The 26,730-nt window shown below is 38.5% G+C and overlaps 1 protein-coding gene across 2 annotated transcripts in view; it reads right to left on the bottom strand.

Moving 5' to 3' along the window:
• LOC123504641 (zwei Ig domain protein zig-8-like) overlaps positions 1-26,730 on the bottom strand; it is a 38,887-nt gene extending 12,157 nt beyond the window's left edge. The window contains exons 1-2 of one of the 2 annotated variants that reach the window (XM_045255355.1): positions 26,690-26,730; positions 16,462-16,718 (exon numbers count right to left, since the gene is read on the bottom strand). In XM_045255355.1, the coding sequence (XP_045111290.1) occupies positions 16,462-16,525 (64 nt within the window). In that variant the 5' untranslated portion in view covers positions 16,526-16,718; positions 26,690-26,730. Of the gene's footprint in view, positions 1-16,461; positions 16,719-26,340 lie in introns of both variants that reach the window. The other variant, XM_045255354.1, reaches the window with a different exon arrangement.

Below are 26,730 nucleotides of genomic sequence, written 5' to 3'. Positions count from 1 at the left end.
AGAGAGAGAGAGAGAGAGAGAGAGAGAGAGAGAGAGAGAGAGAGAGAGAGAGAGAGAGAGAGAGAGAGAGAGAGAGAGAGAGAGAGAGAGAGACCACGCTCTGTTGTTAGTGTCAGCGTGATACATTACCGAAGGGCCAGAGTTAGCTGAACGGCTTCACACAAGCGTGGGATAAGGCCCATGTTGTACCCAGGCCGCGCACTTCACAGCCCTCCAATTCACTGAGTGACCTGCAGCTCCCTTAGTTACCGTGTTCCGTGTTCCTTGTCTGGATAGCTGTGGCCTGATTCCCTCACATAAATTTAGGTAATAGTAAAATTAAGCTTGAACGAATAGATGAATTGGTGAACAGCCACGCCCTTTTCATCATTAATATCTCACGGTGATTCACTCCGCCCTTATTTTGGCATACAAGAATGAGTTACTATCTCTATACGAAACTCAATGCAACAATTTCCTCTCCATTAAACAAAGATAAAGGGAGAAAGTAAGATAAGAAAGTAAGGGTTCTTTCAAATTTATAACATCCTCACGCTTGCATCTGAAGAAAAGGTTTTATGCATCCGGGAGAAGAACGAATGAAAATTAAAACTCACGTGTTCAAGAAGATAATTCCTAATGAGCGCACGTACTGTACAGGCTCACACACACACACACACACACACACACACACACACACACACACACACACACACACACACACACACACACACACACACAAGACAAAGATAAATAATTAAATAAAAATAAATAAATAGATAAATGAATAAAAAAAATAATAAATATAATAATAATGATAATAATAAAATAATAATAATAAATTGTAGTAATTAGCACACTTGAGCCAAAACCAAGGAGGCGTTAGTTCGAGCACCATGAAAAAACAACAATGAAAAAATAATAATAATAAACAAATAAATAAATAAACGAATAAACGAGTAAATAAATAAATAAAAAAGAAAGAGAGAAAGAATGAAGACATTAAAACAAGAAGTTAGCCAAGTTGCAAGTGGGTACGGGATGTAGGGCGGGAATCTGATGGGACAGTGTTGTTCCGTTTTGTTGAGGAAGTGGTGTCAGCTCTACCCAAAGATCTGTGACAGTAAGACATATGTGATAGTAAGATATATGTGACACTAAGATATATGGAATGCAACGTATAAATGTACTGGATTCTTATGCCTTTTTGTGTCCTTTCCTTTTCATCTTAATACTTCGGTAAAAAAAAGGTTTCAATCTCTCATCAGTACATAACCACAAGCCATAAGTTCGCAGGGATACAAAACACTCCATCAGCAACCTTGTATTTGTCTCGCGGGTCCACCTTGCCGGGTCCTTTCTAATGCATACGAGGTCTTGACCCAATTAGCACAACCAACCAAGGAGCTGCTGAGCGTCATGCAAACCGACTTGGGGAAGGTAAAGGACAACTACTGTTCTTACTTTCCTTAACTAACCCAAATGATACGTGATTTATTCTGCCCTTACGTCACTTTCGTACGTAAAATTTAACCTCGGAGTTCTCTTATGGTTATCCTTAGTTGAGAAAGACGCAGGGCACATACTTTCACATGGACTGGCGATGTTGGAGGTGATGGAGGTGGTATCTATAAGTAAGCTAACTCCCTGAGCTGGAGTAAGTTAAGCGAAACTGCTCGAAAGTGGAAAAGTTTGGTCTATCGCGAGGCCCCGGAGGTGAGGGAGCGCAGCGTTCGGTATACTCTGTTGGATGGAGTACATCACGGCAAACGCACATGCAATTACAGCCACAAAGGACGAGATAATTAAAATGGTCGAGGCGAATGGAGATGCATCGCCTCGAAGATGGTGAATCGAGGTGAAGAGAGCTTAGGAAAACAGAAAGAGAAACATGAGTGGAAAAGGATCAATGAACAAGTGGAGATATGATGAGAGGGAGGGAGGGAGGGAGGGAGGGAGGATGATAACATAATGTCTCAACGACTGAGGAGAATCTAAGCTCATGATGAAACGAGGAGCGTGATGGGATCTGGAGGAACATTTGGTGAAATAATGAAAATGATATTTCAAATCGAGGAAATAGTCGGAGAGACAAAACACACACACACACACACACACACACACACACACACACACACACACACACACACACACACACACACACACACACACATTTGACGTAAGCTGAATCCAACAAAACGTGACTGAGTTCAGGTGACAAGTACAGCCACAACTAGTACTGTCACTGTGGTCGTGTTACCATTCTTCTATACGCTTGTCAAGACTCAATCTGTTCTGCCGCTGTGCATGAAAAATCGAACAACGAACTTGACATAAAGTTGTGTATTCATACGTGGTGTATATATTTTCTTACCTCTCTCTTTCTCTTCGTTTATAGACAACTCATTATCTAACCCAAAACTTTGAAGACTAATTGGCTAACTTTGTTCCTAAGTTTGAGTACGTTCACGTCTTCATGTGGTACGTTTTTCATTGTTGTTCTTTATGAAATGCGCTTCATATAAAAGAGTGCTCCATCAGTGTTGTTGTGTTGTTGATGCAGTTCCTGGCAATGTGTTCCCTATCGTCCTCTTGTTTGATACACACACACACACACACACACACACACACACACACACACACACGTATTAAAAACCCGGTCTTTTCAAACAAAGTGGCAGAAAATTTACTACGTTTTGTTTCTCGGCGAACCTTTTTTTCCAAACTGGTAAAGTCTGTTGCTAAACCACAACCATTTCGTAAGATGCACCTTCACAGAATAAATGTGTCAATGGAATAGTGACAGTAAATAGTGTGGTGATGTTAACCAGCCAAACTATGTCGATAGGTATCAAAATCAAATCTACATGTACATTTTGACTAAGTCGTGTGCATTACCTCCTTTCCTGCCTCCTCCTCCACTTTTTCCTCTTTCTCCTCCACTAACTAACTCATAGACTGACCCACCTTCTAACTAACTTATTGACTGACTTGTTGACTGACAGACTGGCTCACTGACTGACGCACTGACTCACTCATTGACTTTCTGACTCAAATTGACTTACACTGACTGACTAATTCACTTTACCTTACCTTATCTCAATCAAACCTAACAGCAGGTCACATCACATAACGTCACCTAACGTCACTTCAACTATCATAACGTAACATAACCATCTTCACATTTTGACTATGACCTCTGCATCTCTTCCTTTCTTCCTTCCTTCCTTCCTTCCTCCCTTCAACACTTCCTCCTCATCGTTCTCTTCCTTTTCTTTTTCCTTTTTCTCTTAACTATACATATCAAACGTTGCAATGGATTATCATACTACCAAACTGCTGCTGGAAAAATCAAGCAGTGTTAGGGTTAAGTTACTGCAGCAGAGGAAAGGAAGAGGAGATAACTTTGCTAACCCTTTCCCTTCCTCTTATCACAACTCCTTTTCATGGTAAACGAAATTCCATTAACGTTACTTAGTGGAGGCAGGCAGGAACTAGGGTAAGTATAGCGAGGCAGACTGCACCTCATGGTTGAGAAAAGCTGTTCTTTTATGATACTGAATAAGGGCCTACATAACACCAATAAATCACTGAGATCGTTAGTGGAAAGCTTTTAAAATATTTCTTTTTCTCTTTTTTTACAAGCATACACATACACGGGACATTAGATTAATACAGACGAATATCACGCTGCGGTGCTTTATCATCTTCCGTCGTCCATCACTTTGTTAGTGTGAAAAATAATGCATAAAGGTCAGCCAGCTAAAAGGAGCAGCAACTGGGCAAAACTCCTGTCTCGCACTTCAGCCGCCGCCAGCCAGCCAGCCAGCGTTCTTGCGGCCCGAGACTCAGCAGGAATCGGACACCACTGCAATTACGCTACTTTTTCTTCCTTCCCTCATCACAATTAAGGGCGAAAAATGACTGTCACAAACCTTGGACCACCGTTTTCTTCCCACATTTCTGTCTTGCCTCCTGCTGGTGAATCAGCAGCTGATGCAGTTCCTCTATTCAACTTAACACTATCACTTATGAAGGATCTCACGACTGTTATAAAGATGACTACGACACAAAGGATAGTAATAATATATACGCAGTTAATGTCTACTTTAGGTTGAACTCATCAGCCCAACACTTACATAATGCACTAGTCACACATAAGTGGAGATAGTAAAAAAAAACTCTCTTAACCCTTTGAGCACCAAGACATTAGCTCACCTTCACTCCGGATACCATTAAAATAACTGCATTTTAAAGATGATTTCTATTGAACTGAAAGCGCTAGAAAACATCCTTTAGATATCCAATCAACATTTTTTTTCTTTCAGTCTTTTCCTGATAAATATTAGGTAATTTTTGAAGCTTAGAGTGTATCTATTGGTGAATCGATTACTGTCGTCTGTTCCTCTACCACGGTGACGGTGTGACGATTAAAAGCCGCTGATGACCCCCGATGTTGCTTGAGAGAGAGAGAGAGAGAGAGAGAGAGAGAGAGAGAGAGAGAGAGAGAGAGAGAGAGAGAGAGAGAGAGAGAGAGAGAGAGAGTGTGTGTGTGTGTGTGTGTGTGTGTGTGTGTGTGTGTGTGTGTGTGTGTGTGTGTGTGTGTGTGTGTGTGTGTGTGTGTGTGTGTGTGTGTGTGTGTGTGTGTGTGTGTGTGTGTGTGTGTGTGTGTGTGTGTGTGTTGAATGTACAAACTCGTGGTGATACACATGGCATAATAACAGTAAGGTGTCCGCACTTTACAATTATCGCGCGGGGCGGTGATACAACAGATAAAGCATTGCATATAAATCTGTAATCTGTGTATGCAAAAAAAAAAAAAAAAATAAATTAAAAAAAAATAATAAAATAGAATAAAAAATACAATATGAAATAGAATAAAGCTTAAACCATTCAGTGGAGTGCTTATGCTGTTTACATTCACCACTTTTATTTTAGTCGTATATTCATTTTTGTTTTAATATCCTTTCCCATAACATAGCTTTGCTCGTGTACGTTTATCCCGGAACAATCACGAGAAACGTTCACACGACACATCTCTCCACATAAAGTCATTAACGCCTTCAGTACCACGACGCGTTTCCATATTCTTTCTACTTACTATCTAGCGATTTATACAGCTTCAGAAACTTATGTGGGGAGTAAAATAGTGAAGACTGTGGCCATTAACCTTTTGACCTCCATAGATCCCAGTACTGAAGGGGTTAATAGTTATTCGTCAGTGCTTCAGTGATATTAAGGAGGAATCTTTATAACACTCTCATTGATTAAAGCCTTCACCGACAGACAGTGTGCAATGGATCGATGGATGGTTCGCTGAATCTGTTCCTCCTCCAAATTTTCACTCCATGGAAATAAATGTCATTAAAACAAAGAATTTTTCCCTCACATTCTCTTTACCTTTCCTCACCGCTTTACAGTGAACGCGAGGAGCACTCACCACACAATTGGATATCTGTCGAACACCGTTTTCACTTTTATTATTTCACACACCGCTTTCAGAAGGCATTAAACTGCAATTTTCGAACGTGCTGAGGGCATCTTGACGGGAATAGGTATATATTTTTTTTCAATTCTTTTTATAGGTCAGCACATGTACATTGAACGAAATGTACATCAAGTTACAGATTGGTAGGTACTTGTTTATAATGGCAGCTTAGATAATCAGCGTAGAGGTGACGCATTACGATGTCACATGCGTGGCTCCTCGTGAGACAGTATATATACACGTTACTATGGAAATCTTTTTGTTACCGTAAGTGCAATGGAAATTATACTAATATTTAAATTTTCGGTACAGACAGACAGGCAGACAGACAGACAGATAGACACACACACATATGTTAGTGTGTCCTTTATGTACTGCCCGTGCTCCGTTTTCTGTAAAACATTCTATGTATAGAATCAGTTTGGCTGGCTTGAGGTGAGGTAACATCACGTCTTCCCTTCAGTTCTCGCTCCGCCGCTTGAGGTGACACGTACGCCTCAGCCTCTCGTTTGCTCGGCTATACCTGTTGTGTCTTGTGATACTATTAAATACACGTTCATAATGGACTCAGGTGTATCCATGCTACCCCTGCTTAAGGACAACTACCACACACACACACACACACACACACTATGATTCCCATTATGAAAAACGAGAATGATATAGTTTGTTGTCTTCGCGGCGTTGAGGTGATAAGGTTTGCTTGCGGGATTTCATTCATACTTGGTTACCAAAATGTGATCTGAATCCTGGCCAAGGCATAAATTAGGCTTATCTCCCAAGGTACGCTAGATAACTTTGTGTTAAATGTAGCATTAACAACGTTTTTAAATAAGCAACTGAAGCATACACAGTCTGATATTTAACATAATGTATTGTTATTTTGTTCAATAAATTAAAACTCCACATAACAACATAGACGGCATGGCATCACAGAGACTTATCTTCCATAGCACGTAGATTCTTGAGGCAAAGACTGAAGCCCAACATTAGCACGACGTGAAAACTTTAAAAGGGTGTTGCTGTGTTCCCAAGATCCAATATATTTTATCAACACAAAGAAAAATTTCTAAAGCACCAGTTTCTCCTCTCTTGTACACTCGTATTGCAATATTTATGTATGTGCTGGGCAGGAGAAAGAAGAGACATCGTTCAGTATCGTACCTGCTGTAACCTAAGAAGCAAGAAGAGACGAAACACAAAAGAAGGAAAAATAAGACAATAACGAAGAAATGAAAAAGAAGGAAGAAAATAGAAAGAGTAAATGCTGGCAGATGATAAACACGAGAATGGATACCAAGATTTCGAAAAGCTATTATCACCTTGATCGGAAGACAAAATGTGACAACTGAAAACAAGATGTGGCAAGTCATCGTAAAACTAACAGAGCCGGAGATTAGCAGCAGATTACAAGAAAACATGAGAAGCTGAGGTCACTAGAAGCATGACGTGGAGACACAGGCAGCAAATAATAGGAAACGTCGCCTCCTTGTTTCTAATAAGAGGAAGATGCCATTACTAAAGTTACTCGAGAATGAAGCTTATTGAAAATTAAGGGAAAATAAACTGTATGGGTATGGGTAGATAAATATAGTCACTGAATGGAAAGTAGGAGAATGAAACGTATAATCGAAGTATGGGGAAGTAAATATAATTACTCGAAAACGAATCTTATTGAAAGTTATGAAAGTTATAGGAAAATAAATCTTACAGCAATGGAAACCTTGTTGGGGCAGAAAATCTACCTAACATCACAAGTATATCATGAAATGTGGGAGACAGGAATAGACAAAAGGAGACAGAGACAGGCTAGATAGAGCTGTCAGACCAGAGAGGGTTAAGATGGGCAAGCCGCCTGTCACAGCACCAGTAAGTACCAGTAGAGCCACACAGTTGTGATCCAGTCAGAGTAAAATGTTGGTGCTATATATTGACAGAGGGGGATTAAGAATGTTGAAATGGGAAGAGAGAGAGAGAGAGAGAGAGAGAGAGAGAGAGAGAGAGAGAGAGAGAGAGAGAGAGAGAGAGAGAGAGAGAGAGAGAGAGAGAGAGAGAGAGAGAGAGAGAGAGAGAGAGAGAGAGAGAGAGAGAGAGAATGGATATGTGCAGGATGTGCTTTCTTATTTAATATTTGTTGCAGGGTTTTAGTAGAGTGTGTTTCATCATTACGGGTGAAATGAAAGTGTTTGTCTAAATCAGAAGTGCAATATGGAGTGTTCGGAGATATTTTACGGAATTTGCTTGAAGTCAAATTGTTTTCATAGTTTTTCGGAAGCCATGCATGATCGATGGTCTTTGTAAATATATATGAAGAATCCAAATTAAATAAAGTCTATAATACTGAGACATGTTCCCTTCAACCACACATGCCAGTCTTAGAGATTAGAAACGCAACAACGTGGTGATTTACTTACCTATTGTACAGCTTTACGATAAAAAAAAAGAAGGTTTTACGAGAAGATAGGATTTGTAGCGTCCTTCAACTGGATAATACAAAAATTAGTCCAGCAATAATAACTAACAATAATATTTCATCAATTTATAAAACAAAATATTTCTAACACAGTTTATTTAATTTTTTTTTCTCTGGAGAGGTGAAACGAACAACAAACCGCCGGTGTTTGTTGTTTCCCGCGTTGAATTCCTCAGGTATTGATCTTGTTCCCCGATTTAAAAGGACTTCACATTTTAGCACAAGAAAACCGAGACATTTCGTGAGTGATTACATATGCAAAAACACAATCACAGACTTGAAGGGAGAGATCATGGCATGTTTTATTAATGAGGATTTAAATGGGAACGAATATTTCAAGGGGGTGTAGTGAAGCATTATGAAGGGAGCGGAAAGTGGTTTTGCAGCAGAGGAGGTGGAGAGGAATATCAAGACGAGAGGGACCACGCAGACCGCGCCTGATCCTGACTAACGAGCAGACTCCACCGCGACAATACCACACAATCAAGAAAGACAGTGGAATGTATCGACTAAGAAGGACGGAGATTACTCACAAGTGTTGACAATCTGCTAATTACCTTGTTCTGTGTGTGTGTGCGTGTGTGTGTGGGTGTGTGTGGGTGTGTGTGTATGCGTGTGTGTCCGACTAGTTACGTTCAATGCTTCCATCATTCAATTACGCAGTGGAACAATATTGGTGGGTAATCCAGGACAATCACCAATTAGAAGCTGCCAATATTCCCTCGACTCACTCTAAACCCGACAAGTACCGTGTCTCATCACAGCCTTATACTGAAGGTGGATCACTAACCAGCCATCACATTGGCAATAACTCAACTCAGCGTCTCTTCAGCGGTTCACTTTCCACATTCTGAGCTGGACAAACTAGTCGCCATGTGATCAGAATATAAATGACCAAATAAATATTGAGTACGTGAGATTCTTTATGGTACAGACCACAAAGCGACGGTACTCTCTGTTTGTACCATTTCCTATTACGTTCTTTAATTAGATTTTGACGTTTGGGAATTCGCATCGAAATGATAATGCCCGCCACAACCAATATGCAGCAAACGCTCTCTCTCTCTCTCTCTCTCTCTCTCTCTCTCTAACTAGGATAACTTGACAACACCTTTAATATTTAACCACTTTAGTACTGGAACGCATTTCTACCTTGAGTTTTGGGTAGGATTAGACGGTTTTATTGACGTTAGGAAGGATCTAGGAAGGTCAGAAGATTAATGGCCACAGTCTTCACTATTTTAATCCCCACATGAATTTCTGAAGCTGTGTAAAATCACCAAATAGTAACTAGAATGATTAGGGAAATGCGTCATGGTACTGAAGGGGTTAAAACTATAAAATTGTCATATCCAAACTATATTTATACATCACAAATTGCGGTAAATGACTACAATATTTCAAAGGTTTTATTATCAACAGCAAATTACCAAGGGCTATGTACCGTAAATTGTATTGAATTCTAAACATACAGTCTCTATTGTTATTAAAAAACAGAAGAGAGAGAGAGAGAGAGAGAGAGAGAGAGAGAGAGAGAGAGAGAGAGAGAGAGAGAGAGAGAGAGAGAGAGAGAGAGATTATTGGATATATTGCTAGATCAGTGCGATACAGTACACTCATTTCCACAACGTAAACCTTCTATACTATAAAATAAAAAAATCAGTCTCTAATAAGGCACGTAATGAGTTCTAAGTAGAGCACACCTGAGCTATTGGACGTCGGGAATCTGAGCAAGGAAAACATGATGCCGGGAGTGATTTTATACTATGCAAAATCAAAATCTCTAAATAGGCATGTAATGGGGTTCCAAGTAGAGCACACCTAAGCTATTGGATGTCGTGAATCTGAGCAAGAAAATTATGATGCTGAGAGTGGTGGGAAAGTTATCAAAATTGTAATCTTAATGAATATAAACAAATTTCAAGAGTTAAACAGCAATTTCCGCCTCATTAACGTAAACTTCTGATGTAGCGCAGAACTTCGGAACGATTTAAAAGTAATGAAAGTTGAGTAAACCAGGGACTGATTTCCTTGCATCAGAACCTTCCCTTGGTCTGTCTCCCCCAGCTTGACTCGATAAAGTGAAGCAGTAGATTTACGTACAAATATATCTGCTGTGTCCTTTGCTCAAGAGTATGCTGGATTTTGTATTTCTGTGTTATCAAATGCATAACTTGCAAAACAAACTGTCAAATACAAGCTTCAATGTATTTACACAGGCCAAGATAATCTTTTAGTTATGGCTTCTGGTTGAATATTTGCATCTTTAGTTCGTCGTGGTCTCGTAGTTATCATCTAAATAAAAAATAAAAAAATTATTATTATTATCATTATTATTATTATTACTACTACTACTACTACTACTACTATCATTATTATTTGATTATTAGTAATTTTACCTACATTTCATACATTTATGATTCTTCTTGTGTGTTGTGTCAGAGAGAGAGAGAGAGAGAGAGAGAGAGAGAGAGAGAGAGAGAGAGAGAGAGAGAGAGAACGGTACAATATCATATGAGAAAGTGAAACCGGATCTAAAACACCAAATTGAATGAAGTGAAGAGTACAAGAGTGACAACGGTGGAGGTGTCGAAGATGTTAACTAATTAAAGCTACAGGTACTAGAGGGACCCGTACATGTGTATTTCAACAGAAGCCACAGAGCGACTAAGCTGATTGTTCTATATTTCAGTTAGGGTTGTGATTAATCTTGTATTCCTCAATGTTTCCACGACTTTTCTTTCTTCTTCCATTCGATATAACCTTCCTGTACTGGGCTATGTAGTTGGGTTCTCATAGATTCCTACATAAGTATCTGCCTCAGCCAGAGCTACATACGTATTCGCTTCCGCCAGCAGGGTTACGATTAATCTTGTATTCCTCAATGTTTCCACGACTTTGCTTCCTTCTTCCATTCGATATAACCTTCCTGTACTGGGCTATGTAGTTGGGTCCTCATAGATTCCTACATAAATATCCGCCTCAGCCAGTCCTACATACATATTCGCTTCCGCCGGTAGGTTTTCTTGCCCCCAGTTTCATATCTACCTTTTCCGTTCGTGTGTAAAGTACCAGTTAATATTTGATCTTCACCGATTTCTCTTCCCACACAGATGGTCTTCAGTCCCATTCACCGCTGCAGTTTCTCCTTGTATAAGTATCGGCGTGTGTTAGTGGAGGTGTCATTATCACAGGGCTTGAAGTAAAGTCCAGGAGACAGTCAACACGTGTATTGTTCTTTATCAGGCTACAGGGGACAACAATCCTGGCTAGCTCGGTGTGTGTGTCTCCTCTCCTTGGTCTGTGTGCAACCCGTACCCGTCTGAGGATTGTGGGTTGGTGTGGCTCGTCTTTTTTCACTAACATTCTTGAACGTGAACATGCCTAACTGTTCTGGTTTGTCCCTCACTAAAAAAAAATCAACTGGGAATTTCTCATATTTTCTCATTCATTGTTAGAAAAGGTTGCCATGAAATTACATCGATATCTAGACGTCGCCTCCGCCAGTACGTTTTCTTCCTGCCAGTTTCATCTCTACTTTATCCACTCGTGTGTGAAGTACCTGTTAACGTTTTATCTTCACCGATTTCTCTTCCCCCACACACGGCCTTGATTCCCATGCACCGCTGCCGCCTCTCCCTATCTCATACCTTATTTCAATGGTTACTGCGCTTCAGAACTTACTAACGACATGCTTCTCCATCTCGTGGCTACACTGCACATAAACCTGCCTACACTTTTACTGATAAAGTCTGGAACTCTCGTCCTGCTCCTGTGTTGCCTTCTGCGTATATCTTACATCAGTTCAAAAGATGAGTATCAAACCACTTCAAGGAATAGATTGGCGCTTCTCTTCGTTATCCAGCTCTGTGGTTCTATATTTGGGAGCAGTTTAGTTGTTTATTATCCATGAGAAAGAGAGAGAGAGAGAGAGAGAGAGAGAGAGAGAGAGAGAGAGAGAGAGAGAGAGAGAGAGAGAGAGAGAGAGAGAGAGAGAGAGAGAGAGAAAGCTGGATTGTCTCATACTCGTGTTTCTAGATTTGGTGAAGCAAAGCCATTTTTTTTACATTTTTGCTCGTTATTTAGGTGAAAAATACTACGATGTTTCTGTTTGGTTACTAAACTTATCTATTTTTGTTCCTCGGTACACACTGTTTTGTGGTTTTATTTTTCAAGGCTTAGGTTAGGTCAGGTCAATTTAGGTTTGGTTAGGTTAGGTTATAATATGAAAGACATGTATGAGACTAGGATTCTGTTAATGCGTTTGTCGCGCGTTTGCAATATGCATTTCTGTTTCTTTACCCTGAAAAAACGGACATCCCTGTTTATATTTGCCCAGTTCCAAATACATACAGAATCAATCAATCAATCACTGGACGAATGTAAACAAACGAAAAGTGTCTGTGCCTGTCAGATTCTCATAGTAAAAGGGGCATACTCGGTGCTGCATGGTGTAAATATGGAATTAATGATAGTCACCATCCACATCCTCCGTTCCCACAACAGCAGTGATGATGCTCTTCCAAGTATACTGTATTTTAACCAGCTGTACATCCATGCAGGAGGGCGATGGTGGATCATATAGATACTCATGTTGCCATATAGTGCTTTTCTTTATGTATGGGAAGAACCAGCAAAATTTTAACTTACCTAACTTAGATAAATTTGACCCAACCTATCTATCTTACTAATCGAACGTTAACACGTCTAAAAGAAATTCAAAGAAATTATAAATATCACTGACAGAGTTAGTATTTTGTAACGTGGAATATAGGTGAAGCGTTCAAAGCACACAGTAAGAAGAGCTCTAGCAAGTGAGAGACGTGTCGATCATATAAGTGAATATGCGTACAGTGATAATAGAAAACAACGTAATTGAGTTCAGTTAGATCACTTACTTGTTATAATTTTAAGAAAAGAGAAAGACAAATGTAAAGTAGCATTGCTGAGGGTATCCCAGGTAAGCCGATGATAGATTGGTGGCTTGTAAGGAATGCCGCTGGTGGGAATGTGACGGCTTCCTTGGAATGCCGCTGGTGGGAATGTGACGGCTTCCTTGGAATGCCGCTGGTGGGAATGTGACGACTTCCTTGGAATGCCGCTGGTGGGAATGTGACGGCTTCCTTGGAATGCCGCTGGTGGGAATGTGATGGCTTCCTTGGAATGCCGCTGGTGGGAATGTGACGGCTTCCTTGGAATGCCGCTGGTGGGAATGTGACGGCTTCCTTGGAATGCCGCTGGTGGGAATGTGACGGCTTACTTGGAATGCCGCTGGTGGGAATGTGACGGCTTCCTTGGAATGCCGCTGGTGGGAATGTGACAGCTTCCTTGGAATGCCGCTGGTGGGAATGTGACGGCTTCCTTGGAATGCCGCTGGTGGGAATGTGACGGCTTCTTTGGAATGCCGCTGGTGGGAATGTGACGGCTTCCTTGGAATGCCGCTGGTGGGAATGTGACGGCTTCTTTGGAATGCCGCTGGTGGGAATGTGACGGCTTCCTTGGAATGCCGCTGGTGGGAATGTGACGGCTTCCTTGGAATGCCGCTGGTGGGAATGTGACAGCTTCCTTGGAATGCCGTTGGTGGGGATTTGAAGACTTCTATTGAGTGCCGTTGGTGAGGATTTGACGGCATACTTGGAATGCCGTTGGTGGAGATGTGACTTCAATAGTGATGGAAGTTCATGAATTATAGAACTTATTTGAACTCCATTATTATCAAGAGTAGTTCCGGTCTACCACTTCACATCAGCAAGGGAGCAAGTTTGGGAGAAAATAATGAGAGGTTTCCACTCCATAACAGGGCAACTTTAAGAGTGAAAATTGATCTTCGACGCAATAAGAGCTCTTTCGTGAGTCCAAGGCAATACAACTAATTTCATCAAAACCTTCAAGAAAACCATCAGCATTCTGTTCAGGAAAGCCAAAATCGCAAAATGAAGCACCTTATGTGTAATTCATGATTTGTGTGGGAGCTGATAAATGAAAGGCAAATGTCTTACTAATCACGCAATCACAGAGGATTAAAAAATAGAAGAGAAACATGAATATTGAAGTTAGCACATGTATATTGGACAAACTGAATGCAAGGAAAGAATTAACCATATAATTTTCAGTTGATTAATGTAGGTCTTCAGTCTGGGCTTGCTATGGATACCGAAATATAGAGGAAGGGTTCAACCACCTTACTCACTTCATTAATCCCTTCAATACTGGGACGCATTTTTTATCTTGAGATTTGTGCGCGATTAGGCCACTTTAAATACATTGGAAAGTGTCTATGGAGGTCAGAGGATTTATAGCCAAAGTCTTCACTATTCTAATCCCCATATAAATTTCTTAAGCTGTATAAAATCACTAAATAGTAACCAGAATGAATATGAAAACGCGTCATGGTATTGAAAAGGTTTAAGGTTGGAGTTTACGATGAGTAAGGCATACAAGCATCGTAACACTAACCTTTCCCAATGTGCTACGAGGGCAACATAAGGAAGATAACAAATGTATATGTGTAATAGCAAACATGTGAAAAAAGGCGAATTATAAACACTCTCAAATAAAAATTCACTGGGGAAGGAAATAAGATAAGAGTTTATTCCTGACTAGTGACTAATTTGCTTTTACAGTTTCTTTTTTGCGAGTATTTGATATGTGAATAGTGGCTGCACACAACCTGAACTGCAAAGGCAATATTTCTTGACGGTATCATCCTTCCGATCTTTTCTCACCAAGGTACAGTCAGCGTTCGGGTACATTCATCAAGCTCAGCACTCCCCACAACTCGCTGGTGGACGAGGGAACAAGAACACTATGGCCTTCAGGCTCCATATGTCCTGCCTGATTTCCTCCTTTGCTTTCAAAATGTTAAATATCAGTAACTTAAAACTTCTCTGTATTATATTCGTGTGCTTTTTAATTTTTTTTATGGAAATACATATACGTACATACATACAGGTTTAAGTAAAAGAAAACGAATAGAAACACGGATATGGATAGATAGATAAATAGATAGATAGTTATTTAAAACTTCTCTGCATTATATTCGTGTGCTATTTAAATCTTCTATGGAAATATATATACGTACATATATACAAGTTTAAGTAAAAAAGCGAATAAAAACACGAATATGGATAGACAGATAAATAGATAGATAGATAAATGGATATAGGTAAATGGATACATAGTGTTTCATTAACTTCCACCAATTTGTGAGAGTATTTCACAAAATCGTCAGACACTCAACGCGGAATACGAAAATGATATAATTTCAAACAATCTAATATAAAAGCAATTATATGAAATACATGCAAGCCAATGTGTGAAGAAAAACAAAATATTTACACTGTCTGGTGGGTTTATTAAAAGACCTCGTTAAAAAGAAAACCGATATAGCATTAGAAATTGTGATTCGGGCGTGCATGTTTTTATGAAGGCCATCCGGTTGACTATTAAATATTTGAAACGCTGCAAAATTAATTTGTATTACACTAGAAAGAAGAATACAAGTGAAATTTTGTGACCCCACAGAATATGTGGTCACTTGGTTTTTGTTTGAGAGAGAGAGAGAGAGAGAGAGAGAGAGAGAGAGAGAGAGAGAGAGAGAGAGAGAGAGAGAGAGAGAGAGAGAGAGAAAAGCTCCATCCCTCCGTCTATCGACTCGACACAGCCTTCCTGACAAATTTCCCTCCTCTTCAGTACCACTCGCCAGTCCTCCTCTACACTGAGAAACCTTAGATCTTTACTACAGCTGGGAACTGGACTCTTCACATTTCGTCACTCGTTAAAACATGATCTAAATTGTGGAAACCCTGATCACTATTTTGGAAACGAAAAAAATTAGGTGATCTGCTATTTTTTTTCATTCCACCTCTTTTAGCTGCAAACTTTGAGCAGGGTATTTCACTCATATCATGTGGAATTACAATCACTGCATCTCATTTTTATACTTTCATTAACTGGCTGACTGTTCTCTGCCTCTCATGTTTTTTTTTTTTTTATTACAATCGCTGCATCTTATTTTATACTTTCACTAACTGGCTGACTGTCCTCCGCCTGTTATGTCTTTTTTTTCACTCTTAGATTACAGTTTTGCTATTTTTCAATCGCTGCTTTCACGCTAATTGTTTCCACCCCCTAGTGACCTTGGTGCACAAAATACTACTTCTCTTAATCATATTCTATCCACCTTCTCAATGCAAGTTAACCAATATTATCAATCTTTCAGCTTTTACTTGTACAACCAAAAACCGCGCCTTCTGCATTTTCTCTTCCACGTCACTTCAACTCTTTGAGGGAGGAAAAACTCTGGACATGTCTCAGTACACCTTTATATCTCTTTAGTTTCCTTCTCTCTTCCTTAATGAATATGATAAATAAGTAAATTACAACAAACACATAAATCAAGGTAATTCATAACGTACAGTTGTGGAACACTGACTAACATACGTGCATAGGGACAGAAAGACACTTGAGCACACTACAAGTCACTCTGGTATGCTGAATGAATAACAAGGCAGTCACTCACCACACAAAGACACCAGGCAGCCAAGCAAGGCGAGGCGTGATGGATGTCCTCCCCGGCCCTTCATCCTGTGGCCGCTCACTGCTCGCACGCCGACCACTCTCTTCACATGTGCCAGTCCTTATAACAACACTATACGTGGCAAGTTGACAGTCTTATTATTTTTTTCTCTCTCTAAAGGGATTCAAGTTATTCCTTAGCCACGAAAGGACTATGTTTCTTATAGTTTATTTCTTCACAGGCTGGCGTTCTGTTCTTCACTGAAAAATAAGATAATAATAATAATAATAGTAGTAGTAGTAGTAGTAGTAGTAGTAGTAGTAGTAGTAGTAGTAGTAGTAGTAGTAGTAGTAGTAGTAGTAATAATAATAATAATAATAATAATAATAATAATAATAATAATAATAATAATAATAATAATAATAATAATGATAATAATAATGATAATGATAATAATACTAATGATGATGATAATAATAATAATAATAATAATAATAATGATAATAATGATAATAATAAAAATAATAGCTGGACTAGCATCTAAGTGAGCCTTTGTGTTTAATCGTTTTTGTCGCCCTTGGCAGATTTCCACTCTTACATAAAAGAAAAAACACAGTAACAATAATACAAATAATAATAGTAACAATAATAATATGAATTATATGTAGTACAGTGACTGCAACGTTAATGTGTGTGTGTGTGTGTGTGTGTGTGTGTGTGTGTGTGTGTGTGTGTGTGTGTGTGTGTGTGTGTGTGTGGGTGTGTGTTTACGTAATACCAGCTATGGACTTTCCTGGTTGCCAATCTGTTGTGACTTGCCCACATAATGCGTCTTGAAGATCAGGGACGCAACAAGATCGAGCAACTTGCAGACACGACACATCAGTAAGTGAGTCGCTAAGGTCCTGGGTAGCTACATTCAGTAGATATGAGTGAAAAACAACGCTACTAAATGGTTTGCAGTTGAGTTTTTTCTATTAATGATACGATTATTGTATTATTACTATTACATTTGCTTCAATTTACCTTTGTTTTTATTTATACCATGTGGGCTTTTCACAGGAATTTATGGGCTAAAGGGGATACTTTTTTGGGTACCTCCTATCTCAAAGCCCACCCGCTAGAAACCGTTGCCCCAAGTGAGGAAGCCCAGCCTACACTCGGACCGTGGACAGGATTCGAACCCGTGCGCTTGGAGACCCCTCGGACCTCAAAGCATGCATGGTTCCACTGTACCACGGCGGCCCCCTTCTGTATTTTTCTCCAAACCGTGAAGACTCTAATAACCAGCCAGCAAACTTCATAGTCTTGTTGAATGCAAGTGTAATAGTAAAATTTAGAAGCTTGGGACTTGAAGAACATGTTTGCAATCTTAAGTAGACTCACTATCGAAATTGGTCTCAAACGTATTCACAACAGTGTTAATGCATGGCAGACACACACACACACACACACACACACACACACACACACACACACACACACACACAAAATAAATAAATAAAAAAATAAATGAATATGAAATAATAAATAAATAAATAAATAAATAAAATAAAGTTAAATTAATAAAGAATAAAAAAAAGGATAAAATAAATAAACAAATAGATAAAAATAAATATAAAAATAATAGATAAAGAAAATAACAACAATAATAATTCGCGACTGTACGACAAGTTCCAACAAAGTGAACACATAATGCACCAAGTCTCAACAAATCTGCGTCCACCAACCTGAAGTTATTGGGAATTCATTGACTGGTAAATTCTCGCTTGATTTTTTTTTTTTATTGATTTATGTATGCATTCGTTCATATTGATCTCATTCCATTGTTTATTTACCTATTTTCTTCCTTTTTATGTTATATTTTTTTTCGACACAAGCCATATCGTCATTCCACCAAGCACATCAACGGAATGGAGCTTCAAGAGGAGTCAATGAAAAGAAACTGCTACTACTACTACTACTACTACTACTACTACTACTACTACTACTGTTACTACTACTACTACTACTACAACAACAACAGCAACAACAACAGTAACAACCACTACTACTACTACCACTACTACTACTACTACTACTACTACTACTACTACTACTACTACTGTTACTACTATTACAACAACAACAACAACAACTACAACAATAACAACAACAACAACTACTACTACTACTACTACTACTACTACTACTACTACTACTACTACCACTACTAAAACATACATCCATACACCAAGGCTCCCTCCTCCCCTCCAATAGTTAGCCAAGACGAGGCACACAACTTTCACATTAACACCACTCTATTAACCTTTGGCTACCGAATGAGAAAGCACTCGAGGATCAGTCTGACAGTTTGCATAGTTAAGTCTAGAACAATGCTCCTTCATAACACGTAATCTCTCCTGCCACAGTGATTGCTCCACACTGGTGTCAAACCATACAAGTGTGACGTCTAACTCTGAGCTGGCAAGGGTGATCCATTTGCAACTATCAAGTACAATCATTCTAATATGTTACAGTGCCACTCCTTCCTTTACTTTACATCATTTGTATATCCTTTACAAGTTCACACCTGTCACGTTTGATCTTACTATCTTCAGCTGCCATCACCCGCCATTTCCTCAACACCTCCACACTACCACTGCACACATTGCTCTGCCTTCCTTTCAAGTTTCTCGCCATGCCCGTCCTCCTCCTCACTTCATTTCTGACTGTCCACCCAAGTTACTCCGCACATATTCCATAAACATCACCCATGCACTACATTCAATCTCTTCTTGTCCGCTACACTCATTCTTCAAGTCCTTTCATGCAATATCCTCTTTACATTCATTCAAAGTCCTCTACACTCAAACAGTCTATTCAAACTTTCTAATATTTTACCTGTTTCCTTCACGATAGTTCTACCCTGTATCCACGCTTCCATCCACCACTATTGTGTGTGTGTGTGTGTTAACAAACATACACACACACACACATACATACAGAAGTGAATTAACAAATACTCTCTAGTTAATGAAACTGATCGTCTCCATTTCACGTTCTCCACAGTTGAGCTGGACGAACACCAAACAGCAATCAATTGATTTCCATGCCATGAGTGGAATAACAAATATTAACAGTCCCTCAGCAGAGCCAATATTGGAAAAGTAACTCTTAGGAAATTAAGTGAAATACCGATGAGTAATTACATTTAGCATAGTGTTAATTACACATAACATTATTATACTGAGCATTTTGATAGGATTGATACGAAATGAGTGTATGGCGAGGATTTCACCAAGTTTGCAGTAAATAAGAATCAGCATGACAACACCCGCACATCCAATATAAAGGCAACTCAGATACACTACCAATGTTTTGCTTGCCAACACAGCGAAAATTGACCAGTGGCGTAAAGAATCTCTCTCTCTCTCTCTCTCTCTCCTTACACCAACTTTAAAAGAATGTCCGCAACACAAAACTCAACATGTATAACAGTCCCCACTATCCCACAGGGCTCTCCTCTCAATTAGTACAGCACTGCCTTCCTTTACTACCGCTTCTTCATCACATCTCCGTCCGTTTTCTCCAGTTACCAAGTCGGCTCATACCTTCCAGGATATCAAACAACATCACGCTCTAACATTTTGCTATATTCCACCGCTGACACGAATAATTTCCTCTCCCTTACTAGATATGCTTGTTTCTGATCGTCCATGCACAGTTCCCTTCCTCTCCCTACCTATACTATTCACATCACAAGCATTTATAGTTGTTCACATCTGACTTCTAATCTTTAATCCCAGTTATAATATTCTCTCTCTCTCTCTCTCTCTCTCTCTCTCTCTCTCTCTCTCTCCAGTGTCACGACTATCATGCTAGTTGTGCAGTGTCTTTCTCTCATGGTAGGTTATGCAGGACTATTCATTCTTTCATCAGACACCTCGATTATGTTGCGTCTTGTTCTCCTTAAAGAATATCTCTCTTGTTTCTCCAAAGGGTTTCTTTCTTAAACAAAATCAAAGTATTTACAATGGTTCACTTCCTTCATTAAGTGGATTTCTCTGTTCAGCCCTACACAGTAAACCAGAGAATCAATAGAAATGCTGGGTAGATCTGCACAATATGTAAACTATTATTATTTTTCTGTTGCCATTTCCTAACATTTTCTCACATTTATATTTTCCCCTTGAGTATCACGATGCGTTTCCATATTTTTTCTGCTTACTATTTGCTGATTTTATATACCTTCAGACACTTACGTGGGGGATTAAAATGGTGAGGACTGTGGCCATTAATCTTGTGACCTCCATAGACACTTCCTAATGTCAATAAAATGGTCTAATTGTACATAAATCTGTAAAAATGTGTCCTAGTATTGAAGGGGTTAAGCGTTTGTTGTTCATAAGAAGACATTGATCGACAACACATGTTCTGTGGTGAAGGAAAAGGTATTACTTCCTAATTTTCCAATGCCAGTTAACTACTAATCTCGTTATTTACGCCTAAAAGAAAAGAAAAAAAAATACTACATATATTGTTCTATATATATTCAGTTAAGCCGTCGATAGACCTCAGTGATACAAAAAGAATGTTTTACTAAATTCTTTCAGTATCGTTCATTTTCCCACAGTTCAAATACATATTAATTCTTAGAGCTCTCTGTCCTTAATGGCGCTCGGTCATGAACCCTTCCACCATCATGATTTATGCACAAACATGCCATTGTCTCTTCATTCTCCACATTCATCAAACCACCAAAATATTTAGCTTATCTTTTCATATGTTTTACACCACCACTTGTCTCTTTTAATAACCTTCACGTGTTGTTCCTTCAGTTGCAGCAATTTGTCATCCTCATACATAATAACATAATATATAATGTGTTGTGGTCAGTATTTTATGAACATCTAAGTCAGAATCAGTAGCGGTCTTCATAATTATATTTCCGGAATTTCTTATCGCCCTACAAAATTAACACAAGATGCTTCTCCTCATCTATAGAGCATACCACTCTCTCTCTCTCTCTCTACTGTAAACTTGCAACTATATTATGTGCTCTGTGATTTATTTATTCATTTATTTTGTTTTTTGCAAGAGGGAGACCTGCCAAGGACAACAAACCATTAAAAATAAAAGGCCCACTGAAACTGCAGGTTCCCTAAAAGATTTTAAAGCAATTATCCCAAAAAAACAGTTACTTACCAGGAAATTAAAGGCAATATTACAGCTATCTAAAAACATGTTACCAATGTGGTCACGGTGAGGCTGAGAGACACCAAGGACTAAGTCGAGGTTAATCATCACCTATTCTTGTATTAAATGCCTACTTGCGTACCGGTGATCAAGATTAATGTCTCTATACACACTTCCTCGGATCGGAACTGTATGTCTCTAAATACGTTGTCTATGTACCTTAATCCCTTCAGTACCATGCCGCGATCTCACATTCATTTTACTTGCTATTCGGCGATTTTATACATCTTCAGAAAATCATGTGGGTGATTAAAATAGTAAGGACTCTGGCCATTGATCTTATAATCTCCATAGACCCTTCCTAATGCAAATAAAATCGTCTGATCATACCTAAAAGTCAAGTGCGTCTCAGTACTGAAGGGGTCAAAGAGTCAAATCTGAGAGAATCTTCCGAGTGATCTTAAGGCCTCACATATCTTTAGAATTGCATCGTGACCAATTTGAAAAGATCTCCCAAAGTGTCTGATAAAAACAACACACATGTATTAGAACACTTTAACCCCTTCAGTACCATAACGCGTTTCCATATTCATTTTGCTTACTATTTGGCGATTCTGTACAGCTTCATAATTTTATGTGGGGGATTAAAATAGTGAAGACTGTGGCCATTAACCTAACCTCCATAGACCTTTCCTAATGTCTATAAAATGGTCTAATCGTGCAAAAATCTCAAGGTAGAAATGTGTCCCAGTATAGAACGGGGAGGGACTGGTGGCAAGGGTGTGCACAGCGGCTCGACTCGACACGGTGACGTTTAGCTGTACCCAGGTCAAACGCCACTCTGGGGGATCGAGGTTAAAAGAGAGGAAAAATAGAAGAGGGGAGAGTGTGAGGGACAGCAACACGCTTAAACTACGCAGGAAAGCCCATAGGAATACTTCATCGACTTATCCCCCTCCTTCTCTCTCTCTCTCTCTCTCTCTCTCTCTCTCTCTCTCTCTGTGTGTGTGTGTGTGTGTGTGTGTGTGTGTGTGTTCACTTTTTAATGAATGAATGAAAAAAAATGCACTTCATGTAATTTAGATACTGAATTTAGAAAACAATTCTCTCTCTCTCTCTCTCTCTCTCTCTACCTATCTATCTATCTATACGCTTTTGTTGATGAGCAAAGGGTCCAAAGGCAAGGGCCCTCGTATTAGTGTGCTTGATCGTATTCTATGTGGAACTGAGGATGGTACCGCAGTGGGTGAATTCCCTCGTGCCTCTCACTATGTAGATTCCAGCACTTGCTCCTTCCATTCACCGAAAATCAAATATCCATTACCACTGTGGATTATCTTTTGGGTTCTGAGGCAAAACTTCCGGTGCAACAAACACATTCAACCAAATAAAATCATTCTGAACAGTGCAACACACAATATTCCTTCCAGTCTTTTCTTTTACTGTAGCCAAAACAATGAAACTGAATGCATAAATAAACGAATAAATTAAAGATAAAATAAATGAATAAATAATACACTTTTAATGTTGTTCAACCTTAGATCCTGCAAGTAAAGTCTCATCGGTATTTTTAAATGTCTTACTTAAATTTTGCAAGAGCTCGTTTTATAATTTATTTGTCTTCCTTTCAGTGCAGGGGTAAATCTTAATGTATTCCACCCTTTAGCATTGCCAATTCGAACTGCCACAAACTTCCAAGGTACCAGAATTTTGGTGTCCTATATCAGTGTTTGGCTTTCACGTCAAGAACATTCTGTCATTCCTATACCTACGTGGGATAAGTATGAAAAAAGTTACATTTATTTCTATCCCTCACTCATGTGCCTTTATGCAACAGATAACTGAAATTAGTGATTAATATACTTTAACGTTATATAAAAATTTTGGAACAGGAAACGACAATATTAAGTACTGAAAATGCTATGAGGAGTTTTATTGGGGCGTTTGGCGGGGGTTCCACATATACTGCTTTATGAGAGAGGGATATTATATGAAAAAGAGAAAAATAAAGTAAGAAGAGGAAAATAATGAAGAAAAAGATGAAAATAAAGGAAAAGACTCTGCTTCTGTGGGGAAATTATATGGAAAAGGAGGAGGGCGTTCCACATATACTGCTTTATGAGAGAGAGTAGATTCAAAAGCTTTTCTTCTTATCAACTCCTCTTCTTTGATTGTCTTCAGTGTCTCTGTCGCCGTACTATTGCATCTCTTGCTATCTTCTACCGACATATTCATTCTAATTGCTTCTATGATCTTGCTAACTCTATGCCTTCCTTTCCTCCAGTAACCTCGCTGCACAAGACTTCCTTCCTTCCTTCCACTTCTCTTATGCAAAAATGAACCAGCACTTTCAATCATTTATCTCTTTGCCTGGTAAGCCCTGGAACTTTCTAGCCTGCTTCTGTATTTCCATCTACCTATGTATGACCTCAACTCATTTAAGAGGGAGGGTTTTGAGACATTTATTCCATTCTTTTGGCTAACTCTTTCGATCTTGTTCGGAGACTGACACCTCACTGGATATATATTCTTTTTAATTGCATATTTTCTTGCTTAAACAATAGTCAACAAGAGTGAGAGTTGATTATAACTATCTATATATAAAGAAGCGAGAACGTTGGAATGATTTCAGCACCTTCAAATTTATACAAAAAAAAAAAAAAAAGAGACACTGTTCTAGACTTTGGACACTGCAGAAGTCTCTAAAGAAAGCTCGACAAGTTGCCAACGTACCCATGTAAGTCGTGGGTTCAAGTATGCTTCTGGGAATAGCAAGGTTTCAACATAAATAATATCAATATTTCAGACCAATTTTTATGGGAGAACGTACACTTGTGATACAACACTGGGCACTACCTGGCTTTGCTATGGCGGGCAGGGAAATGGTCAGAAGGTCTCGGAAAAATACAAGTTATGAATCCTTTATCTTTTTCTCATGAGTCACATGTATCGTACCTAATACTTAACACCTTCAGTATCATGACGTGTTTCTCATATCCATTCTCCTTACTATTTGACGATCTTATACAGCTTCAGAAACTTATGTGGGAATTAAAGTAGTGAAGACTGGCCATTAATCTCCTGACCTCCATAGACGCTTCCTAATATAAATAAAGACGTCTAATCATACCCAAAACTCGTGGTAAAAATGTGTCCCACTACTGAAGAGGTTAAACTGTGGAGGGAAAAAAAGTATGTCTCAGTCCAGATTCGTAATGCCTTCATGGCTGAGATACAGTACTGGTTGTGATGCAGCAAGAAGCAACAATGGCAACTCAGGATGGTATCATTGTGTGTTGAACGTACTAAGTTTGATGGGACGAGGACAACATGTGTTCAGGGAGGTAAGCTTCAAAATAAGTTCTGGAGAGATTCAAAAGGGTGAGGCAAGGAAAGGCCACCACCATCACCTCGCTCATCGAAGTAAAGACATTAGCACGAGTCCACTTATGACGAGTGCTTTATTATTACTTCACCACCACCACCACCACCAACATTAGTAATAATGATAACAATAATAATAATAATAATAATAATAATAATGATAATAATAATAATAATAATAATAATAATAATAATAATAATAATGGTAGCAATATAAAAAACAGCGACTACTGACTACATCATTACATGTATGTGATGAGTGTTCCCGCCAGCAGTGTGAGCGTTCACTGTGCATTCCTTGATTCACCAGGACAGCTTTCAACTGTTATATGATTATATAATTTATATGATTTGGCATGCTCACTAGTAATCAGTACTGAAACCAGTAAATATCCCAACTTTACATTATATATATATATATATATATATATATATATATATATATATATATATATATATATATATATATATATATATATATCACGCTTTTTGTTTTGTGCAGTGAGTGCAATTGGTTTTGTGTGGACCAGTGATTCCAGGGCAAGGCTCACTCGCCAGTGGAGGGTTGTTCTGGTGATGGCTGGCTGTCCTATTTACCCACCGAAAGCTATGGAAGTGCTGTCTCCATGTACAGTTTTTAACTGTTTGTAACTGACCGTCCAGGCTGTTTGTGTACAAGGTTGATGGTTCACAGGAAACAACACAATATTTCTACTAAACCACGGAAACTCGTCACTGGATAGACAAAAATAAAACCCTTTAAGTCTCTCTCTCTCTCTCTCTCTCTCTCTCTCTCTCTCTCTCTCTCTCTCTCTCTCTCTCTCTCACATGCATACACACACACACGTACACACACACACACACATACACACACACACACATATACATTTACAAATTATCATTATCATTAGTAATAATAATAATAATAACAATAATAATAATAATAATAATAATAATAATAATAATAATAATAATAATAATAATAATAATAATAATAATAATAATAATAATAATAATAATAATAACAATAATAATAATAATAAAGGTATTAATGATGATGATGATGATAATAATAATAATAATAATAATAATAATAATAATAATAATAATAATAATAATAATACATTGCTAATGCAATAAACTAAGGTAAAATAATTTATCACGAATAAAAGAAGGAAATAGATAAAAATCAAGTTAAGATATTTTATATATATATATATATATATATATATATATATATATATATATATATATATATATATATATATATATATATATATATATATATATATATATATATATATATATATATATATATACCTTAGTATATAAACAGCAGACCTTGGATGTCTTACAGTCTTACACCCAATGTAAGAAAAATAAATAATAAATGAATACGTGTACAGGCTCTGGCCAGCAAATGTTGAAGAGATCGAGGCACAAAAATGTGTTGTCTTTCAATACATTCAACTATGCGAACAACGAGGACAGTTTTCTGTTGTAAAGTATTTGAACAATTCTGTCTGTTGTTTTCAAGCACAGAGCCTTCCTCTCTTAATGCCACACACGACAATGCTTCAACCATACTAAACAATCACGGAATTCAAGGCGTTCACTTCATGAGACTGTAAAGTATTCCGTGAAAAGCGTGCTGCATGCAACAACACACCTCCCGACGCACCACCACTCATCCCTCTCACTTCCCACGGC

The sequence above is a fragment of the Portunus trituberculatus genome, chromosome 16, assembly GCF_017591435.1.
Source record: "Portunus trituberculatus isolate SZX2019 chromosome 16, ASM1759143v1, whole genome shotgun sequence".
NCBI lineage: Eukaryota > Metazoa > Arthropoda > Malacostraca > Decapoda > Portunidae > Portunus > Portunus trituberculatus.
The sequence above is the reverse complement of the archived record's forward strand: the minus strand, read 5'-3'. Positions and strand labels throughout refer to the sequence as shown.